We start from the raw sequence: 24,041 nt of genomic DNA, 5'->3' as shown, positions 1-24,041 counted from the left end.
GAATCGGCAGGTGGGAATACTACAGGCTCTCCTCCAACTCCTTTTGGACACAATTTATTTCCTGGTTTGGGCTGGAAATTCTAGACTGGAACTTCACCATCCAACTTCCTATATCATTGCGCGCGTGTGTGTCATCATGAGTTATCAGATATTCCGCTAATCTGATGTCTAATGAATGTGATGCAATTACGGCATCGTTCGGAAAGGATCGTTCTCATGCAGTAAATTTCAGACAACCAGATCCAACCGCCGCTACATCTAGCTACATCGTGTTTGATCCAACCGGCACGGATGAATTGCTCAATGTCATCATTCAGAAGTGCTCGAAGTAATCTCTCTTCAAACGCATCCAATCTTGATTGCCGCACGCGCCTAACATGCGTACCGCAAATGGGCAGATCAAGTAGATCCTGGCACAAACTGACTTGAGCTTTAAGTGCGTGTGATTAATTTTTCCGTTCTTCGTTGCTAGTTGAAAAAGGGAAAATCCGTCCGAACGAGTACTTTGAATTCGTGTCAATGGACGATCGCGTTGGAGTAATGCAGATCGTGTTTGAAGCTTGATTTCTCGCTCGATCCATCGAACGCACCTCACGTACTATTTCGTATCTGTCGCACATCGTGCACCTGTCCGGTCTGGTTTGTGTCAACTCGAAGTTGTGTCGCTCCTCAGCTAGCTGTGTGTTTGATACGGATTTGCTGATTTTATTATTATTTAATCGACTAAACGACACAACGTCATAGCCGATGATGACAGAGGGGTGGACCTGCGTCTGTTGTGTGTGCGGGGCTACATCTTGTTTTCTTTGCGCATGCATATGAGCAATAGAAGTAAATGGAGGAAGGGTTTAGCACAGTGCTCTCTCGGCACAGTGCTTGGAATGAGTGCAACTAGGTCTCTCAATTAATCTAGTTTGAAAACTCGTTCCTTGTGGGATGCTGCTGATGTGCTGCGCGGATGTGCGGCGCAGGTTGTGTGCGGAACCTATAGCATTCCTAGAGGGGCCGCCGGCCCGTGATCGATAGGTAGTGGCGATATCGCGACGGCACCTTGTTGCAGTTGCTGTCCGTGTGATGAAAGACAACGGAGCGAGGAAAAAATGGGAGCGCAGAAACGGCAAGGTGTACTACACGGGTCATTTTAAATTCATTGAGATCAACTTCGGTTTGTCTCTCGCATGGTTGATTTTCTTGTGCTTGCCTTCCTGTGGAATGGTTGGATGGGACATTTGCCGCTTGACTGGCGTCATTACATATTCGTCGCATCGATTTGTGTCGACTTTCCTGTACAGGAAGTGTTGTCAGCAGCACAGCATCAGCGAGATGGAGTATCATAATGACAATTTGCATACATTGTAACAAGGTCGTTTATAAATAGTTGTGTTGAGAGAACATGTATTGGATTCAATGGAACATGGAAATATGCAATGGAAATATTCAAATTCAATGCAAATCGTTACTTGATAGCGATAGTGCGAACATCAATGTATCGAATAATTCTGGGGTTTTGGACATTGTACTACAATTGTCTTGATTTAATTTCTCTCCTATGTCAAAGTTGGTAGCTTTGTCTGGAATTCTAGGGATTATTTTCTCTCCGAAGTAACTAATTCTTCATGCTTTTTTAAAAGATAAGATATGCTAGTTTGCCTCGGACAATATAACATGCCAATGGGTTTGCTTAGTGTGTGGAGTACTCTCCGATCTAATGACTTTATAAAATCCTCAGACGTCATTGTGACAATAACAATATTGTTTGGGGAAAACTGTAAAATGTTACTTGGGAAAACCAGCTTAGATATCTTTTTCAGAGTTTGAAAGAAGTATGTCGTAGCGTTCGTTGGGTATGTCATCAAGGGTACACGGACATCTGTTGTTCCATGGTGTGCAGCTACGAACAGATCGTTCTGATCTTAGTGTTTAAAGATTCATTGTGAACTTCAGTCGTTTTAGTTCAATTCCTTAGTGTTATAGGAATAGTTGCAGTGTTTGGGTCGTGTTTTGGAATTCAAAACTTTGAAGTTGACTGTTTCCACGAAAGAGAGTTGATTTCAGAGCTGACAAATGTAATCTGGCTCTTACAATAAAGAACATTTAAGTTCAACTCCCTACAAAACCCCGCTTTGAAGTATTTTCACTCTCAGCGGGTAGTTATTTCTTGTCCTAAGACACAACAAAATAGCTTTAAAAAACGAACCAGGAAAACACTGGAGCATTTAGGCGGGGCTTACTGCACACCTCGTTTAGTTGTCGATCGCATACAATAAGCCAGCGGAGTGGAAATTCATCGATCACTAATCACTTTTTCCACCCCGTTCCGCACGGTAAGGGAACACAACCTGCCTGTTCGCGTCCATCACCACCGTTGTTCGAAATAATACCCATTCGTGCACATCACAACCTCTACCGTCCGATGATGATGATGGGCGAACCGAAGAAACCATTACGTTTTTCTAACAAAACCCCTCCCCGTGCCCAGCGTTCCGGTATCTCCGCTGTGGAGTTGCGGCCTTTTCAATGTGGAACGCCGCCACGAATGATGGGCAAACCGAATGCAATTGATGGATACCGTCCCGGTTACGGTTCGAGGATTCACCCAAACACCACGAAATCCCCCCACAATTGCCTTCAGGAGGAAGCTATAGCAGCAGCAGCAGCAGCAGCTCCGAATAGACGGCTTTTAACCATCGCTAGTAACCATCGCACCGTCCCATAGCACCCGCTGAGCCCGTTCGTACTCCTCCCGTGTCTTGTTCGGTGCTACTGCCACTACTGGAGCTGGTGCTGCTGCTGGTGGTACACAACCCAATCAATCCTTGGCTTAATTTATGATTTATCCGATCCGCCGAGCCGAGAGAGGGCAAAGGTGTTGCCGCGCGAGAAATCACAACAACACACGCGCGGCGGCTCGGCCTGGCCCTGCGCCTGTGCAGCAGGGCGTTAATTAATGCTCATTAAGATGCCAGCCTTTGGCCTCTTTGGGCGCGGGCGAGGGGATTCTTTGAGTATAGTTAGGTTCGCGTTCGCGTGTATGTGTGCGTGCATGCGTGGCTCTGTTCACCTGTTGGCTGTGGGCTTTCCGACGCCCTACTGATTGCTGTGCTCTTTTTCTCATTTGTCTGTTCATCTAGCACTGTTGCTCGATGTCGATATATTGCTTCGGCTTTGAGAGAGTAATTTCAAAAGATATGCAAGCGCAAATGGCTGATTTTATAACAAATTGGTAACAAATGTGTGCAAAGAGGGGAAGGAACAGGGTTATGCCCTAACAAAACTGTGTGCATGTGTGCCTATTCTCCCCTGAAAGGTATGCAAGGTGCGTGGCATCTGTTGGAAATTATGATTCCAATTACCTGGCAAATGGCAAACCACCCAATCCATAAGTAGAACAAACGTACAAAGATCATTGGTATTTCACATGCGCGCACATAAATGAGCGCGCTGCGTCGTCTGTTGGAGGTTGCTTTTACCACCAACCGGTGTTTGATTGTGTACCTCCTGATTTTGCGAACCACCACACTAGACACATGCAACTGGTGTGAGGTTGTGTTGTAGTTACGAGAAAATTGGTGACCCCACACACACACACACACCGGAGGAGACCAAGACCTTTCACCGGGCAAGTCGCGCAAGTCCCCATAAGATATCGATCAAAATATGCGCGCGCAATGGTGCTTATAATTCTAGTGATTTGCGCACGGGTCTGAGCGACGAACCTCCTCAATTCGCGTACGCCGCCCCATCCCTTTGGCGCAATATTCCCTCACAGGGGTGACCTTCCAGCTGCATCGCGCTGCTCCGGTGCTTTGCCTCCGAGAAAGATTGCCTGCCCGCGTCAGTGTGTTGAGGCCAGTGCAAATGTCATCGTGCATCCGAGTGAAGACCGATTGCACACTCTTTTGGGGGGGGGGGGGGGGGGGTTTGTTTGACAGCACTCGTTGTAGTCTTTTGTGATAGATCTGAAACGCTTTATATCCCTTCTTTGCTGTTCGCTCTGTGGTGTGTATTCGCGTAAATTCTGATAATTATTGACACGATGTGTGTCATGCATTGAACAAGCAGATCCAGTTTTTTTTTTAATTTATTTTTAGTCGTCACCAATGTTGGCAATGATATGCTGTGCCAGTGTTTGGCCTTTGCAACGACCTCTCAGTAAGAGTACTACCACTCAAAACATTCATCTCTCGCCTTGGCACGATACTCGACTGCTCCAGTTACTTGAAGCTGGTTGAGGTTGGGTTGGGCGTCCCTTTTATTCGCGCACAGGATTTCATCCCTCTTCTTCCTCCCCTTTTGGAGCTAATTGATGGATTTGGCTTGTCGCTCGGGATACATCTTAATGTCCATTTCCCGATGCCCTTCGCCAAGGGTAGAACCACTACATAATTGAGCAGCAGCACAGGTTGTCGGTGTGCACGAAACTGTTGCAAAAGTGAAAGGTAATTTCTCGAGGACTTTCCTTTCTCTTGATCTTCAGGTGGTGGCAGATAGTTGGCAGCCGCTATTGTTGTTTTGGTTAATTTTTAACGCCTTGAATAGAATGGGCAGGCTTCTTCCAGGTCGTTTATTTTGGAACAATCGGTTCCGGCCATTTAAGGCGTTGCTGCGCTGACCTGAAGCAAATTCGATTATGTTGTTTTATTGGCGTGTTGTTTTAGAGGTGAAAAGTTTATCTCACAGGGGGTGGGGGGGGGGGGGGGGGGTTGTAGAGCTCACGGTCACCACTTTGACCGATGACCGATAAAGCTTGAAATGTTTTGTACAATTAATTAAATTTACATAACGTACAGTGTGAAGAGTTTCCTCTAGCAAATAGTGCGGAAATGACATCCTGGTTTTTTCGTTCCCTTGGTAATGATAAACCTCTAGAAATGCTGCGTTTTTTGTATTCCATCTATTTCCACCACTGCAATCCACTGGCATTAACGATTTCAGCTCGGTTGTTAAGTGCTCGTTATGCACGCGAGGGGCTCCTTTTTTCTCCTGGCTTAGCCTTATCCTAGCTTTGGCGACCGGAAATTCCTCATCTTCGTGTACCGCGCGTGGAGGAGAGATCTTAACGATGGTGAAACACGGGTACTACTACGCGTCACTCACAAAAACTAGATCGCTTTAGGCACTTTTACGGAATCTGCATGCCTGGAGGGATGTCTTAAGCCGGTCGGAGCTTCGCCTGAGGTGTAAAAAAGGTCTCCAGGGGACAAAAAAAAAACAGGCAAAGAAAGCGAAAATTGTGTTTATCCAAACACATTACGGTCGTTGCGAGGTATTATGTTTCTTAGTTTTTTCATGTAGTGGATAATTGTTTAGCATAGTTTTTGTGTGTGTCCCTATGGCACGGAATAGAAATAAAATGTATGCCTAAAAGGGAAATAAATTCCCCATCAAGCGGTAAAGGAATGCATTTCACTCTTCTCCGGTTAAAAGGGGTTGTAAAAAGAGGTTTAATTAATTTACAGTTTCATGCCGTCATTTAACTGCACAAAAATCCACGAAAAAAAAAAAACATTGAAGTGAACGAAACGATGTGCTCTACTTTGGGCTAGTACGCAAAAAAAGCATGTCCGTCCTTTCAATGGTCTGGTAAATGCAATGTAAAGTATTACCATTATCTCTTGCACCACACAATCATTTGCCTTCGCACAGTGCTACAGATCAGAGCGTTCCGTGTTTATTTGTGTTCCGTTCGTGTACGGAACACCGAGCAAGGTTCCGCGATCACACAAGGCGCGATCATCATGACGCTGATCGCTATGAAGACAGTAATTTTCGATAATCTCTCAGGAAAAAAGCTGCCCTACCGGGTACGGTAGCTAAACCGACGCAGAAAGCTGCCAACCAACCAACCAATCTGCCCCGAAGGGTGGCGCTCGCCCGTCTTCGAGAACAACTTTTACAAATACGGTTCGGTTCTATTCGCCGCCACCGCTGCGGTATGATCCGCGTTAGCGGCATACTTAGTTGGCATACGCTACAATTGTTACGAGATCCGGTCGTCCTTAGTGCGCGGGATAAAAGCGATCTGAAGCGATGCTGGTGGATGTGTTCGCACGGAGAAGTAAAGAGACTCCTTCCTTGCTACTGCACGAGGGGGGAAGTACTCTCCATCTCACGATGCCCTAGGACCATTTCGTAATAATATAGTGCCGGTCGTGTGGCGCGCAAGGTAATGACAGGAAGAGCTTAGTTTAATTAATTGGCACGTGCGCCAAGCACTGCAACAACGGTGTGGCGCTGATGAGGGCAAGATTAGCTCTGTCTAATGAAGCACAGCACACGTTTTGCGCGTTTGTTGCATCAATGTATGTTTGTCCGTGTTTGGAGATGAAATGATAATAAGATATTTAAAGTAAAGGTATGATGTGGAAAGGAGTGAAAGTTAACTTCTTGGTGTTTGTAGAAAGATCTAACTATTTATCGGGTTCAGTCTAGATTCGATCGTAGGTTCAGCAGTGTCCTGTTTCATGCACTTGCGCTCGGCTCTATTTGACGTCACTTACAATGAGATGTGTTCTTCCAACTTAAATCACATAGAGCCTCAAAAAGTCTTTTGTTTGAAGTTGTGAATTCTTATGTTTGAAAGCTCGTTTTGGCTTTACCTTTGTCATAATTTCTAGAAACAAAACAATATTTTTGAGTATTTCTGGTAACTAACTACCATTTCTAGAAAAGTAACTATATGAACTTAATATGTATGTCCTATACTCTCCAATAGTAATAGGCACAACTAACTTATTTGCTTTTCTAAATCCACTATCGCATTATTTTGACGTGATGAATAAGATGTGGCTATGGATTTCCCATCTTTCGCGCTGGCTGGCAGATTATTTGCCGATCAAAATAGCAAATCAAAGTCTTGGTTCACCTACCTTCAGATGAGCTTGGAATTAGCAATTCGAAATTCAGATCTTCCACTGCCTTGAAATCTTTCATTTGCCTATCTCCTGTCCAACTCGAAACCTAATTTGGATTTTGTTTTGTATGTTTTTTGTCCCCTCTATGGACGGATTCATCCAAAGAAGAAGTTAAGCGAACAATTAGCTGGTAGAGGCTGTATCAGTGTCGTTTCGTTCGTTGATTCCTCTCCCCAAGGATGTAATGGCACTGCTCGGTTGCTCCCCAGTGTGCGCATGGGGGAATTAGGTTGCAAAGATATGCGGATACGCTTTAGCTGACCAGAGGAACTTAAAAGGAAAGTCCCAAATCTGTGTCATGTTTACCGATGTTTGCGAGACACTGGGGGGGGGACAACCTTCATTAGCATGCTCCGTCAATTATGGAATAGGCTACGTAATTCACAACCTCACAATGGGAGGCTGTTGTTGTTGTTGTTGTTGTTGTTGTTCAACGGGCGATATGTAAAGCGAGAGCCAATAAAAACACAGGAAACGTGGCAGTTCCTTCAGATGGTGCCTTTGCCACAGCAACAGCATCCTCGCAAGGGAACGCAACAAAGCTAAGCTTTCGTAAAGGGCAATGCTAAACGATGGGTTTGTACAAATATTGATGAATAAAATGTGCAACATTTGTCACCCTGCGAAAAGCGCATTCCTTAAATATTGGTGGCCGGCGTCCTCGTATTTGAAGTTTCCTTGCTGTAAGAGCGCCATGTGTACAAGTGGTGTAATTGGTAAATGGTGTAGAGGAGGTGATGGAAATGTAGCGATGCAATTAATTTCTTACTGCTACACGCAACAACTCGAGAACAGGACCATCAATGTGTTGTTGGCTGCACTGAAATGTAGGCTTTGAAACATTTGTGTGTACTTAGTGTAGACAAATCCAAACTGCAAGCTACCGTCCGCCCCGTCACACTCTTCACTTGTTGATATAACGATGTTTTAAAGTGATAAAATAACTGACATCAACCACAGCAAAAACTGAATAGTGAATAGCAATTATTGTGAAGATTTTGTAGCCGCTCTACGACGATATTCATGGTTTATAGTACCTCCGTCATGTAACAGACGTTTAGCTTGTGCCCGAAGGTAACAAAAAAGAAATGGACGCTTGTTTAGCGTCCGTGTGTGTTTTAAGACGCGGAAAGTCCGCGCAAAACGACTCCGAGCGGGACAAATGGGTCTTTCGGAGGTACTCCGTGGGTTTTTCATGATGTGGTGGTCACTCGCTGCTGCTGTGTTTCATGTGTTTGTAAGGGAAGTCATTTTTTCGTTATAAACTTTAACATTTTTTAACCAGTGGTTTGGAACTTGGTTTCACAATTCTTTCGTTCATCTATTTCTTCCCCTCTGTGTGTGCGTGCGTGTTTGCATGAAACTCGTAAAACTTTCATCAACGTCACTTTTCTCCTTCGGTTTCTTTTAACCGGCTAATGTGTGGTTGGCGTAGACCAGGTAGGAGAGTCGCGACAATAAATCACTCTGATAGTTATGTTGACAGTTTTTTTTTTGTAGGGATCCGAACATCAAAGTCCCCAAAATTAGACCCAATTTGGAGCACGGTCGTCGTTGCGTGTGTTCTATCTCAGGCGGTGGTGCTGTAAATGATCTACTTCTTCGGATTGCACGCCAAAACACGCTCCACTTGGCAAGATGAAGAAAGCTTAGTGTGGTGGACGGTCTTGCTTTGTAGAGTAAGAAGGGCTTTCATTGACGTGGACATCGGGGAAGCTTGATGACTTGAAGTAACACAAACTGTCTGTACCTCCATTTCACAAACGAAACCTGACACTCGCTCAAACGGAAGTTATGAATCTGACCAAGTGGCTTGTAAAGGAGGACCTCTGGCTGCTTGTAACACAGAGGACCTTTGCTTTTAATTAGCTCGATAAATGGATGTAACAAGAGTTTGACTTTCAGCGGGCCTGTATACCCCGTATACGCTTGTGACGACACACTGGCACAAAAACTACTACGCAGGTCTAGAAACATGTGTGGTAAAGTTGTGCATAATGTTGTTTTTCTCTGGATGGTGTTGTAGCAGCAGCAGCAGCAGCAGCAACAGCTACAAGTCATGACGCAAAGTGGCAAGTTTTGGATTAGAGTCATCGTGACGGCAGCTCCACGCCGTTTCTGCTTTCCTGCTCGAAAGCAAGTGTGTGACGATTGTGTTGTATCATTGTCTGAAATCGCTTTGTCATAGTGGCGAAAATGCTAATCAACCAATTCAAGTACATCCGTCACAACGGTGTGTGCCTTTTTTAGATCGAATCTGCTGGAAGTTTGGGTTCTTGTGATGTACTTATGCTTTGACCGTTCTTTGAAGCACTATGCACTTAAAATATAAAGATTTTGGAGCAAGAGTACAACTGCTTCATGAAATCATGGTACATTACATTCAACTTTGTCAGAGCAACTGTATTGTTTAATCGATTTTTGATATCACTTTCAGGTTTCTTGTTCCTTTTTGATAAGACATTGTTTTGTGAAATACGCGTCGAGACGACCACACGCGTTGGTGTTAGTCCCTTGTAAGACTCGGCAGTGTAATCGATAAGAGCTCCTGCCGTCTTTTTGTCCTTCCCTTTTCTCCCTTTTCAACTGATCGTCACCTATCGCAAGGAGGTAATAAATATCTCAAATCTCCCGCAATAACACACCAACCATAATCGCTTTGCGGAACGGGGCGGTTTGATAAAACGTCAAAACATGCTCTCCACCATACTATGCCATGCCCAACGTCTGTAGGAATGCTTTTGAAGTGGAGAAGATGATTATATGGACGTTTCCCTTGACTCCCATGAAGGTTACTTGCAATTTTTGCCGGTAGGGGCCACTCCGATTGCGCGCTGCACGTCAGGGCAGGTGTCGAACAATGGTTCGAAGATAAGCGTTCGTACCCGCCGTTGCATCTACACTACATCGGCGTGGCGGCGGCGGTGGGATGGTGCGCATGAGTGTCCCGCTGTGAAGTGTGTCGCTTGATGTGATATGTGCGAAGCCTTGCGCTCGCTGCCAAGAGCAGGGCACAAAGTTCAAGTAAATCCGCAATTCTCGATAGCATTCCAGCGGCGTCGCGGGCGGCGACGTAGGCAGAGAAATGTGCATCCGATTCGTCGTCATCTTCGGAATCGGGATGGTCAAAGGTTTAGACGGTGGGTGACGTAGGGTGGCATCCCCACAGTGTGTACACCTGCAGCGGTGCGCTCGCCCGCTTAAGGCTTATCTGTTTTAGCACCGTGTTCCTCACCCACGGTTCTTATCGGTTTATTGTGTATGCTCAGCATTGTTGTTGTTGTTGTTGCTTGTCTCTTGAGAATTGCTTGTCTCCGTGAAATGGACGCTGGTGGACGATAAGAAGGTGTGTAGCGCAAGAATTGTTCGCAACTAATCCTCATGCTTTTTCTCTTTCCTTCTCTTTCCTTCTTCCTCTTCACAGTTTGATGAGTACACCAAGTCGCTCAACCTGGACCCGCACTGTGCCAGCTTTCGACTAGTCACCGACGGGCAGCTGCCACTCCGGCAGTGTCTCCATCCCGAAGCGAGTGCCAAAGTCATCGACCTGCCCCAGTACTATTGGCGGTTTTGTGACCTGCGGAAGGAGTTTGTCCGCTTCCAGGCCGGCGATCTGTCCCGCGCGCTCGTCCCCGTGGCCGAGGCGCAAAAGCTCCAGTCGATGCCGAGTCTGCCGCCAACGCCGGCCTCGGTTGCGGAAATTATTAAAGGTAAGGGAGAGAAAGAGAGAGGAGGATTTCGAAGCGTGCTAAGGTTGTACAATTCGTCTGGAATAGCCAGCAAAACCTAAACACCTAAACTGGTTGTAGGCTCCAAAACACCACACCTACATACAAGATTTAGAGACGATTGCGATAAGGGTAACGCCATAAATTGATGTCCACACACAGTCCCTAAACGCGTTCTCAGTGTGTGTACCACGGTGGAGCAATTACGATGAGCAAGCGGTTCCTGGATCGGCGCATTACGTTAGGGTGTACCAAATGTGTTATCACATAAATCATAAGCGTTAGGACGTTAGGGCCAGTACCATTCTACGGTGACACTTCGGGGTATAGAACAGGACGCCACAGGTGATGTTGATTGAGGGTGAGCTACTGGAAATTGATGGAGTATATTACCATGTCAAACCACTTACTCGTGAATGTGGCGTTTACAAGAATGTGCCATGTATCAACTATTGGAGCGCCAGTCGATAAGATTAAGAAGTATGCACTTTTTGCGTACCTTCTGCTAAACCTCTCGAGTAGCTTATCTTGATGATAATAGCTTGTGAAGCTTATGTTTGTGAGTCACTTGAACGTGAATGACTTTGAACATTTTTATACAGATAAAAGTGTAGTATAGCAGCTCCAAAAAGAAGTTGTTGTCGGTTAGTGTAGTCGCACCTCTCCCTGTAGCGTGTGCATGTACCCGGCAATGACATCTGTGTGAGTTCTGGAATCATTTTTTGGGCGCTATTGACAACGACCCAGACAGCAAGCTGACAGGTTGCTTTCGTTTTTGCCGAAGGTAGATTTATGTGTCTATAAATAATAAATAATTGTTTTTCTTGACGATTCCAAACTTCAAGGAGCAAAAAAAAAAACAGTTTGATTGTACCGTATCCCCTTCTCCACCCGGTTTTGTTGTTGGTGCTGAAGACAAATTGTCGCACACACAAAAAAGAAAGTAATTTTTTGGCATATGTCAAAACTGACACAAACCATCGACAAGTGAGCTCCGCTTTGTTTCGTTTGCGAGAATAATGCTTCAATCCAGCTCAAATCTTCACTCTTGCCGCTCCCCCTCCTGGCTGTGAGCCAATTGATTGATGGACTTATTGAGTTGAGTGTGAGCACAAAGTAATTTGCGCACACCGAAATAAGCCGTTGGCCTCATTTGCGTGTAGCGATCGTCGCACGTGTTTTGTTTTTTTTTATTCGGTTTGAACAATCTTTTTATCTGAAAATTGGCCTGCGCAAGAAGGGCAAAGGACATTTGGCCTTACCAAAATTGCTATTGCTTATCGGTGAACCCAAATTGAACCTTTTTTGTTACGGGCTTTTGTTGGTGGTGCTGTCAAACAGCGCTTTAATTGGATTTGTTCACATCCTAAAAACGTGCGTATGAGGATGTCCTTCGTGCAGTGTTTTGAACCCCGCGGGCTTAATATGTTACGAGTTTTGAAGGTGTCAACAACAAAAAAAATAGGGAAATTATATTGAAAATCATCGTTAGTGTATGAGAGTAGTGTGTTCTGAAATGTCTTACGGAAGTTTCTTATCGATGGACGTTCGTTGAGTTCAGTCGTATCGATTAGAAGTTCTGGCTTGTGTATGTGTGTGTATACACACTCATGTACACTCATGTACTTGGTACATTGCGCTAGAACCCTTCGAACAAAGGAACAACAAAAAAAGGACATTAAGCTTGACAAAAAGCAAATGGCATTAAAGCTATGTACAGCGCGTGTGGCGTCATTTGTTTGGTTCACGGTTACGTACTTCACTCGACAACGAAACACAACTAGCTCCTCGGCAGCAGCAGCAGCAGCAAGGAGTCAATGGCGATGTTTCGCGCAAGTGTGAAACAAATGATCGTTTTTCTTCCCGTTGTCTGTTGTGCGCGTCGTCGTGGACATAGTCCGACGTGATCGTTATTACAAGACCACGATGGTGATTCGTTACTGACGATTACCTTGATGTGGTTGTACGGAGTATGTTTTGGCGGTGGTATAAACAAAAAAATGACATTAATATGCGCAACCCATAATCGCCAAATTTGACGCCGCCGTTTCACTTAAGATCACGTCTTGCCGGTGTCGTTTTGCGCCTGGACAGCAATTGGGATTGAACTTGCCAAACTCAGTTAATTGCATGCTGAAAGAGAATTAAAATGCTATCAATTTGTTTGCAAATGTGTAGTTTATATTATGTATAAACTTAGCTACAAACATAAAAACAATCGAAATCTTCTTAAAATCATTTAAAGTCAACAAGCACGACGGTGTAACTTTTCACGATCAGAATATTTTCAAACCCGTTCTTGCGTAGTGTAGTTTTCGAGCTTCCCGCTTGTGTGAGCGCTAGTTTCAACACCGGCCACTTGGCAGCGCGCTGGCGCTAGTGTGCTAAGCGCACAACGGTCATATAGAATACACCTGCGCGGTCAATTTTTGTCCATCTTTTACTACTTTTATACATTTGTTTGCATACAATTGTGACACTTTTTGTTGAATAACACATTAAATTTGCTAACGTTAATAATTTAAGTTTCACAACAATATGCTAAATAACTTTTTTCAATCGATTTTAACCATTTTGTCTAATATATTTTGAGCTGAAATGGAGTTTTTGTTATATAATGAAATATTATTAGTGTAATAAAAATAGCATATTGCTTCACTAACCTAACAAAACGTTTGGCTTCTACAAGTGTGCTGCATCGATAGAGTAGTGAGTACAGTGTTGAGCAAACGATCTATTCTCGCCATAAGAGATGAGCTTCTTTCCATTCGCGCAATGCACTTTCGCTGTTTGCTGCGCGCGAGCGGAGCGGATTTCGCGCAATGTTTACAATTATGTTGCACCAACACACACGCTTGCATCAATGCTTACAGCAGGCACACACCATCTACGGATCTGACCGTACTAGGCGTGCGCGCGCGTGTGTGTGTGTGTGGTGGATGCATACTGATGCACTGCCGTCTAGGGATTAATCGGTCGTAAAATGGGCTAAACAAACGAGCGGATTGTTGCAGTCGTGTCCGGCCTTGGTGTGATGTACGGTGTCCAACAGTGCACTGCAGCACTCAGCTGACCGACATGAGTAAATGCATCCATACCCGAACCGAACGGAATGCCAGCAGCTTACTAGGGTGAAGATATCTTAGAAGAAGGTCTCAAAGAGCGGATGGGGGTGCATGGTGCGTACCGCATTACCATCATCGGGTGACACACTGGAAATGCATTACCACTCACGTCGCTCCGCTCGCAGGGGGAAAGGGCGCTCAATGTGCACTCGATTAGGTAGCGATTAAAGAAGATTGTAACATACCTAAGCTAACCCCTGAAGGTATGATGAATTCAAGAAATAAACGTAGACATAAACCGAGTGATCATTACGATTCAATATGTTGATCTGTACTAGAACGAATCATTTTAACTCCAAACACACTCAAATTTGTTAAACAGTAATAAATCATATACTACTAAAATGCAACTACATATGAAGGGTTTACTGCATGCAATTGCTACAAACTCTCGGACAGCCAGCGAAACCGGATCATTTCCTATTGGTATCACATTTGTCTCGCATGCTGCCTTCTTTGGGCGAGCCTCCCTCGTGTCAACGGACGACGACGACGGGCGCCCTAATCCGTTCCACCATTGGGCCCAGCGTCAAGGGGAGGAAAAGCCGACAAGTGGCTGCCGCTTTCCCTCACTTCCTTCACTGGCAGTAATTTTTCAACAGACGTTTCAAACGTTTTGTGCCTGTGTTTCCCTCTCTTTTACTCTGTTTCTGCTCCCGGCGGCAATTACGCACGCACACACAGGCGCTGATTTTGGTGCGTTGTGGTGTTGTGGTAGTCCGACCCAAAGCAAAGAGCATAATGGGCGCTGCGTTTTTTTAAAAATGTGCCTCCCCCCTCGCGATCAATTTGTCAGCCGGTGGCGCGATGCAAAACCGAACCGGCGCGAACAACGAATGGTCGGTGACAGACACACCACGGACGAATGTGGCTCGATTGCGCTCGGTGGCGGCGTATTAGGTACGTTAATGGCATCCACGCGTAATGCAATCATGTGTGCACCTTGTGATTTGTCGCTGGCTGTGTGTGTGTGTGTGTGTGTGTGTGGGGCTACCCGATTTGGAACATAATTTCCTAGCATCATATTGTCCGAGAGAACCGGTGCCCGGGTAAAAATGAGTTTATAGATGGAGACGGGGCCCGTTTTAGGACAGAAATTACACGCTGACGAGTGTTTCATGTTGCGTTGGGCGCTGTTTGAGTGGGTTAAATGTATAATTCTATGAGCTTTACACTAATTTGTATGATTCACGTGCTCTATTGTGCCTTCTCCGTTTGCAGATCTGGACCTGCCAGCCTGTCAGGATAACAATGAATTCTATGTCAAGGAGGCACGCGACATGGTGACGATCGTGAAACATCTCATCTCACTAGGTAAGGTTTAAAAAGATACTTTTCAACCTCTATGCAACGATTTTATTCATAATTTTCCCTTTCAATCTCTTTCATTGTAGGACACAAATTTGAAGCAAACGAAATCATAAACCTTAATCTGGAGCCGGGCATATGGTGAGTGTAAATGGGCGACCCAGATTGACCTTTGCTTCCCCAGACACACTGCTGCGTTTTCACACGATGCGCTTTTCCCAGAGAGCGCCAGAACAGAAAAACCAGATTCGTTTGATGATGTATTGTACGAACCAATTGGGGGGTAACCCTCCTATTTTTCACTCATCCAAACCAGATGAAATGTGGAAGAATGTTGTGATGGACCCGGTTCCACAAGCGATCGCAGCTTGTTTTGATGAAAAACTGTCGCTTTATGGCAAATATTTACCAAATAAGATAGGAATAGTACCTCTGAAGTGGTGTCGGCGTTGTTTCAACTGTTTTCAATGTCGTGATAAATGTGATACGAACAGCCACTCCAATGACTCCAATGCCATTGAGGCAAAAGGAATTCGATGTCATTGCGTACTTTTGCGAAGAGTGTTGTGTGTGCCTCTCTCCACTTGGAATAGCAAACAGTTATCGAACGGTAGTGGAACGGTGTCATTACCGTGATCATTTAAACTATTTCCTAGTCCACAAAGATTTATGACATCTCTGCATGATGTATCAAACGATTAGAATATGTATAGAGCAAACGGTTGAATCTGTTTCCTTGTTCCCGTTGCAGAACAGATTTGTAAATGAGTAGAAACATTTCATTTCGTCTGCGGAACGATGTGCAGACATTTTCATTTGATATGTGGTGCTGTGCTGCTTCTGCGCCAAGCCAACACGCTCCGCCAAGCGGCAAACGCTTATCGCGGGCGAGCATTAGCGGGAGAGCAAGTATGAGAGGCGGACGGCTTTTCCCGTGTGCCGTATTGTAAATTTAAGCAAAGCGTTAAAGTAAGGGAATGGGCAAAGATCCGAAAATTAATTGACCCATAAATGTTAATTTTATTCCCCCCCACTCCACCACCCCAACAGCTGGTGGGCTTTTTCACCCTGCAATTTGCCTGTTATTTGTGCCGTTTTGCTAAAACCTCGGCTAAAGTTGCCGTTTGCTGAATGAAATGATAAACTCGTAGTTCAAAACATTAATTCTAACAATCGCAGTGTAGTGGGGTGAACGTTTTTGCGCAGGTTTGCAACCGTTTCACCACATCTTCTGTCATGTCGGGAGCGCGGTTGAGTTAATTCACTTATCTTGTATCGGGAGCCTCTGGTGGAGGTATCCTATCGGATCGGCAGTGTCATGTAGCGTAAGAAAAGCAACTAATTATGTTGTAAATATGCAAACATTCGACAGAATCTATGGCATGGTAAATTTGGACAGACTACGAACCTTTACCACCACCGCGTGGAACGTTTTTCAGCATTGTAGCATTGCTGTTCAACTGTTTTCGCTACCATTTGCATCAGTTAGGCTGAGCAAAACGGTTTCACTTGTACTTTTTTGTTTGTCCGTTGGTTGGTGTGCTTATTCAGGTTGTAGAAAATTAGAGTGAACGCAGAACCCTGTAAATGATTAGCGTGTGCAAGCAAGCATGCATACTAATGCTTACTGACACACTCAAATACACGCACACACACACAGGCACACATGACTGACAAACACAGTCAGCGTAAAATGGTAAAAATGGGTTTCTAAGAGTCGTTAATCGTTTCCGACACGGTGTAGAACAAATTGCAGTGATGAGCTTTACCTGGCAAGTTGTGCCTGTGGGATTGATGATGGCTCATTAAGGGGAGAGAGCCGTAGAGAGCAATAGGTTGAGGAATAAGGGTACACACCAACAAACATGGTCAGGCCATGCAGAGAACAGAGATGTGTTTTGGCAAAAAGAAGAAAAATCAAAACAAAATAAAAAAAAAACAAACACGAAACTGTGGTTCTTTTCGTCATTAAATCAGTTGCATTATGGTGTGCACCAATATATGGTCAATAAGGTTGACATTTATATTGTTGCGATAATGTCAAAGGCGCGCGTGACGTGGCGCTGTTTTATTTTAATGCCTTTTTTTACCAATGCTTAATCGATGCAAAACCAATTGCAATTGCAACGGAGATTATTATGCAATGTGTCAGCAAATGAATGAAAACAAATAAAGAAATGCGTAAAGAAAGATAAGCACATAACAAATTACCGCGCGTCTACCTCCTCCTCCGCCAGCACAACCACTTAGCATTTATCTTTGACCTTCAGCAAAATGCTGTTTCGTGACGGGTAAAAATAAAGCGTGCTGCCTGTATCCTTATCGCAGTAATCTGCTTAAACCGTAATCGTTTTGCCCTGTGGGAGGAGGAGGATCAGGAGCAGTAGGTATGATAAATCGTAATTTATTGCTCGATTTAATTCTGTGCTCGTTGCACCAGCAGCAGCAGCAGCGGCGTGTAATAATGATTTAGCATAATGCAAAAGTCCTTGGCAAAGACTCGCTCCGCTTGTGGTGCGCACCGGAAGGCGAGAGAATATAAGTGTGCATTATTATATTCCCATTTTCATCCTCCCCCCCCCCTCACTAATCTCCGTTTGATTGCTCACTCATTGAACACACAGTGATGTGATCGTGCTTATCATCGGTTCGTTCAGGCGCGCCTCACACTCAGAGCGATCTTGCGCTCTCCTCTCCAAACGATGGAGGACACATCGGACCCTATTAAGCGGGTTTTCTCTTCCCTTAACAAGCATTGGAAAGGGTTTTCCAGCTCCACAACGATCGTTCGATCTGTTCTGCTGCATGTGCTTGGTGTGCTCGCGCGAGGGAGCTGTTTGATCGGAAATTATTCAAAGCGACAGCTAATACCCTCGTCCCGCTGCAGCTGTGCCCGTGTGTGTGTGGTGGGTTTCGGGTGTACGACATGCGACCCCCGGGTGGTGTAGTCTCGTCACCCGTCTCCCTTCGTCAATCAGTTTGCCCGCATTCCTCTCCCTCGACCCAGGGAGGGCTCTCACCAGCCGCTCGCTCAGACTCGCACACTCTGGCTGGTCTCAGTGCAGCGTTTGAAGTACTTGTCGTTGGGAAAATGATACGACCCTCCAGTACCTCGTTGAATGCGCGATAGGGCGAACCGACCGAGCATAAGGAGCGCGCGCGTGTGGGCACAGTGTGTGTTTTTTTTTGCCGCGATCCGCATGTTGTCGGTGCAAAACGTTTTGTGCTTGATCCTTCGTAACGGTTCAGCCGCGAACGTATCCTGCCGTAGTGTTGTGACTGGAACCTAGGTTTGTTGTTTTGCTCTTCCAATTGGTTGTGTTGCCTGACAGAACAAGAACACGGGGGATGCAAGACGTGAGCTGTGAGAAGAGTGAGCCGATCGTACGTGACTCGAGTGAGGTTTTTTTTTCGGTTGAGCGACAGTGCGCACACTGCTCAAACTCTGAGGAATCTCGGATTCTTAATCTCTGGGAGCTCTGGAGCTATGAGCACACATTGTCACTTCATTACTTCGTCTCGGGTAATTCATTGGCACGTCATTGGCTGGTGTGACGCCTAGATCCATAACTTAATACATGCCCCTGTTTTTGCGCGTGTTGACGACCCTTACTGTTGCGATTTGATGCCACCATCGGGTGGGTAATTCGATGACCGGAGTCGTCACCGGCGGGTTCCCTACTGCTGCCTACCCCTTCGCTTCTCGTCGTCGTCGGTTTAATGACTTCCTTGAGTTGACTCTCTCGAGTTCAGTTGAGGTAGTCAAACGATCGACGGCACAGTCACCGGGCGGGTCATAGTCGTGTGCGTGTGTGTGTGCAGTTTTTAATGAGTTTGGCTGTTTGTGTCGGGGGTGTGTGGGGTACGGAAGTTTCGGTGCAAAGCAAAAGGTGGTTGCAAAAACAACGAAAAAAAAGCACGTTGCATCGAAAGGTGTCGTCGACTTCGGATTCGGAGCTCAGCTTGCAACTGGAGGAGTGTGTACGTTTGCAAAAATACACTTTTTGCCACTCGGAACCAATAGTTCAGTGTACTTTGGGCCGGAGTTCGCCTGGAGGTGTTCCAGTTCGAGGGCAAGTCTACAAGAATTTCTGTAGGTACAGAGGATGGCGTCTAAATAGGGTACAGACTTGACCACCGGGTGACAGACTGTACGCTCTCTGTACCGTTCAAAGATCAATTTGGTCAAGGGGGTCAGTTTGTGTCTGTAAAGAGGCGGCAGCATCAGAAGCCTTCGTGGCGAGGCTGCCACCCGTCGCCGACAGTGTAATGAGGGCTTATCGACGTGGCATAATAACCCAAACGAGGCACCGAGTGAGACAGAGAGAGAGAGAGAGAGAGAGAGAGACCACCGTGCCCTGTGTAAGCAATCTTGCTAACGCCACTTGACTTGGCGTGTTGTTGCGTTGGTGCCGTGTTTCTTCCGAGTGTGTCTCGCGCGTATATAGGGCTACAAGGAAGGGCCCGCCGGGGTGTTGTGTGGAGTCGTAATAGAGTCGCCGAAGGGTGGGTAGGTTTGGCACGTTGTGTTGGACGGCGGGGACTTCTTCGATTGCGCGCTGTGCTCTTGTGCCCACATCGGTGCTGCTGATTAGCTTCCGTCGATCGCGGTGCGCGGTATTAATCGCGGTATTACATGCGATAGAGCGATGATGACGCGATGGAGGGAAAAGGGAGAGATAGCAAGCGTGCGAGTGAAGTTGTTGGTACATGCACACAAATCTTTCGGCATGCTGAGTGGCACGTCCGAAGTGTGTGAACACAGGGGTGTCTCCGTTTCTGTGAAGGAAGCAGTGAACAAGTGGTGCGTGTGTGCCATTGCGTTGGTTTTGCTTTTCACCGTTCGATTCTTACTTTTACCCGGCTTTTCTTAGGTTCTAATCTGCTATAAATAGAGTGTACAAAAGAGTGTGCCTGTGTTGGTGTGGCCTACCGGGGGCCTGATAAGAGATTAAACCCCCCGACAGCAATCAATCGCTGTGTGCTGTGTGCTGTGTTCTGGTGTTTGTTAGTGTGACTTGGGGTCTTAAAAAAATGTGCTAGAAGTTTGAAAATACGGATCGACTCTGCAACATAAAAAGAGGGGGAAAATCAATTACACCTGCGTGTGCTACTGCTGCTCCTATCGAACTGGAACGGATTACGCGGGCATCGATAGGGGATGCGATTGCACCAACACACTGGCAGCGAATCGCCCTGTATTAGCCATCTTTATTGGCTGTAAAGCTTGGTGCGCTGCGCCGTGTTTGTGATAAGCAGAACCCCCTGGGTAAGCATTACTGGCGGATTTCATAAGGGTATACACCACAAGAGGTGTCGTTCGGGAGTGGTGGGTACTACTGGGGTTGATGGATTGGACAAGTTGCACATGCTGAGGTGGCCTTCCTTCTGCAAAATTGTACCTGCAGTTTGCAAATGTGTCGTGGTTGTCATTAGCCACTAGACTCTAGAAGTTGATTCAGAATTGAAGTTGAAATTTCGTGAAGGTCTCTGGACATTCACAGCATTTGATACTAATGAACCAACTATCGAGAATCACGATGATGGAGGAGATGTACCAAAAACTGGAACCACGTAAACCTCAGTTTGAGACGGTAAAGAGACGGTAACTAAGGGGGGAATATGCTATTAATTATACCAGCACCTAATGCCAGCTCGTGCGCGTGCCTGTCTCTGTGTGCGCATGAAGAATCAATTTTCCTTCAACCCCTGCTGATCAGACGTTCTCCTTGTCTCAGATAGTGAATCTACACTGGATCTCGACTTCGGAAAGCTAAGTCGTCGTCGCCGTCATCGTCGAGTGGTTCTGATCTGTTGGACGATCAATTTGTCACATCTCGGGTGGAGGCAATGAGGGTGTTCTATCTGCTAGGTGACGACATGATCGACTAAAGCTGTCTTTGGAGCGAGAAACGCTACATATTCTTTTACGTTGAGGAATGAGTCTGAAGTATGAGAAAGGTTGATGTGGGAAAAAAGTACTAAATTACATTTTAAGAAGCTCTAACTTGTTTAATGTCTTACACACTGTCACCACACTAGAGTACCAAGTGATATGCCTTAAAAATTGCATTGAATATTGAGCCAATATGTAACTACATTGTGCACACAACAAAAAAAGTAAAATGCGCTGATATGGGAAAGAAATCATTTCAATCTTGCACCCCGATCAGCGACGTGTCTGGTTGCTGACGGGAGACAGCCTTACTTTTCCTGCCCAGCGCGCTATATCGTTAAAACTGGTAGTTAACTGCTGTGTTGCGCTACACTGTACAAGGCCTGATAAAACACATACAATGTGGTTTTGTTACTTACCACCACCCTGTGTGTGTGCCGTTCGTGCCATTTTCGCATTTACTCCTCTCCCGCTCGTAACCGTGTGGCTTGCGCTGGCGCTGGTTTTGGTTGGTTTGTGGGAAAAAGTCGCGCACTTTTGTATGTTGGTAGGGTAATTTTGTTGCGCATTGAAGCGATTTGAGGATAAAACGTCATTTTTGTTACCGCCTTTTTTTGTTTAGACTAAACTCTAGCTTCATTTAAACGGGGCACACGAACTACACTGTAAAATGGGTGACCGAGGCTTGTGAGACGGAAGGGGGATGATGATAATCAGTGCGCCGGAAGACAAGCTCTCTAACGACCGCATTTAAAACAAGCATATCGATACCACAAATCGCTAATTTTTCGCTGTGGTTTTTGATGTTTTTTTCTCGTACATGCGAGATGAGTTGCAGAGAGAGAAGAGATGGGACCGCGCCAGAAGAGTGAGCAGAGAGGGTGGATTTATTTTCACCCTTTTGCAGGGGCTTTTCGTTACCGGTTCGATGGGCGACATACAACACGTCATATTGCATGACACAGAAGCCATGCTGCGGGATCGGTACAGAATCTGGTGTGTTGTTTGTCATCGTATATTGGAGTCGAAGGGGGGGGGGGAGTATTCGTAATGGTATGGCTTCAGCTGGGGCTGAAGAAGTATGGGTGTATCGGGGGATGGTGTTGAACAGAAACACTGAAACCGCTCAAGATATACATCGGATGGAATCTGTTCAAACAAATCTATAATGAGCGTTATCGTCGAATAGAGGATTCAGATTTGCGTTCCAGAGTTCTGTTTTTATCGGGATTGGTACCAGGTTTTGATTGTTACACGTGTGTTTACCTATTCTTTGTTCCACTAGGCTGACACGTAAATGACCCTGAGAGTGTGTTAAAATTGGAAGGCCTGGAAATAAGGTTCAATTCGCCTATATTCGATTTGAAATAGCGGAATTTTTAAAGATCTGTTTTTTGTTTAACATAACTGAGATAAAATCCAAGAGTCTTATTAGCATTTTAACTGACCTCGAAAGTGGTTGCCATATAGTGCCGTGGCTAAAGTAAGGGGCTGGCGTATCGCGCGTTGTTGGTTCGAACCTTAATGATATCTATCTTATGAACACTTTTAGATTCCTTGTTTCTTGGAACAATACTATTGTATTCTTTGGTTTTAACTGCTATGTTTTAATTTGTTCAACTCTCGTTTCACAAAGTTTATTCCCCGTTTATACTTTAATTTGCTGTATAATTCTAACTGTTCTTCAACGACTTTTCTTCCCGCAGCTCGATTGATGACGAAATCGATGGAACGTGTATAGTGCGCGCACGTGGACTGCCGTGGCAGAGCAGCGATCAGGACATTGCCAAGTTCTTCCGTGGACTGAATGTGGCCAAGTGAGTATATCCAACCGTTTTCCGACAAAGCTTTTGTTTTGTAACGCCCCTTTTGTCTCTCGTAGTGGTATGCAATTCTACCCCTAGCATTCTCTAATGGCCACAACAATTCACCGTAAAAATCGATGAATGTTCACCGAACTAGCTATACAATAGCTTTACCATCCGTTTTTAGTTTATTACTCAGCAGCAAATTTCACAAAAAAAAAACACTTCGTGTCTCCCTACAACCTTTGTGTACCGCGTAGGTGCAACAAGTTGGGATCGATCAACTTGAAACCGTGCCTCGGCTACGAAAAGCGCAATCTCTATAGCGCCAGTAGGTAGCAGCTTGGAACACTTTCGAACGGGGGATCTCCGTCCGGGCGGTCCTTGTCAGCTGTTTCGTAGTGTGTACGATTGTGGAAGAAAAACAATTGATAAATCGATGACCTATTCGACATTGCTCGAGGAAGAAATACGGTTGGGCTGGGATCCTGTCGATCTTGCCAGGTTTCGCGTTGTTGATAGTGCAGTTTGAAAAGCTGACATAGTAACTCTGCACTCTGGAAAGCAGCACAAAAAATAGAGCAACTGTTTAGTAATTGTTTACCATAGGTACCATCTCAACTGGTGCCGGTCGATTTACAGTTCGAAGAAGTAAATATCACACTTCATTTTGATTTGCATATTGCGACCCTTTTTAATTGATGTTTTGAAGAGTTTGTTGCTGGAAGGCACCGATGATTAATAACTGTGTCACTGGCGACTGTGCGCTCTGTTATTGCCATCGCGATCGACCTTTGGAGTGTGTGTGTTGCCGTAAACTAACCCATCTTCCGTCTTCTTTTTCCTCTTTCTCCTCGTGCAGGGGTGGTGTAGCTCTTTGTTTATCACCGCAAGGACGCCGCAACGGCGAAGCATTGGTACGGTTCGTGTCACAGGAACATCGCGATATGGCGCTCAAGCGGCACAAGCATCACATTGGCAATCGGTACATCGAGGTAAGTGTGAATCGCCTGGTCCGTACATTCTTGGCAGCCTCTTAACTAACCGTCCGTTTTCGCATCGCGCAGGTGTATCGAGCCAACGGGGAGGACTTCCTGGCCGTGGCCGGTGGTGCATCCAACGAAGCACAAGCCTTCCTGTCGAAGGGCGCACAGGTAATCATCCGGATGCGGGGATTACCCTACGATTGCACTGCCAAGCAGGTGGTAAGTAACGAGCAAACGGTCCGGTGTTCGCTTCCCCAATTTGCTTAACATCTCTTTCTC

The 24,041-nt window shown here is 45.6% G+C and overlaps 1 protein-coding gene across 2 annotated transcripts in view; it reads left to right on the top strand.

Moving 5' to 3' along the window:
• The window catches only part of LOC1280918 (RNA-binding protein fusilli), a 79,025-nt gene that overhangs the window by 43,396 nt on the left and 11,588 nt on the right, over positions 1-24,041 (top strand). For both annotated transcript variants that reach the window (XM_061661577.1, XM_061661576.1), the window contains exons 4-9: positions 10,339-10,624; positions 14,989-15,081; positions 15,162-15,216; positions 22,678-22,788; positions 23,639-23,771; positions 23,844-23,981. In XM_061661577.1, coding sequence (XP_061517561.1) covers positions 10,339-10,624; positions 14,989-15,081; positions 15,162-15,216; positions 22,678-22,788; positions 23,639-23,771; positions 23,844-23,981 — 816 coding nt within the window. The remainder of the gene's footprint in view (positions 1-10,338; positions 10,625-14,988; positions 15,082-15,161; positions 15,217-22,677; positions 22,789-23,638; positions 23,772-23,843; positions 23,982-24,041) is intronic.

This window comes from Anopheles gambiae, chromosome 3 (assembly GCF_943734735.2).
Source record: "Anopheles gambiae chromosome 3, idAnoGambNW_F1_1, whole genome shotgun sequence".
Lineage (NCBI taxonomy): Eukaryota > Metazoa > Arthropoda > Insecta > Diptera > Culicidae > Anopheles > Anopheles gambiae.
The sequence above is the reverse complement of the archived record's forward strand: the minus strand, read 5'-3'. Positions and strand labels throughout refer to the sequence as shown.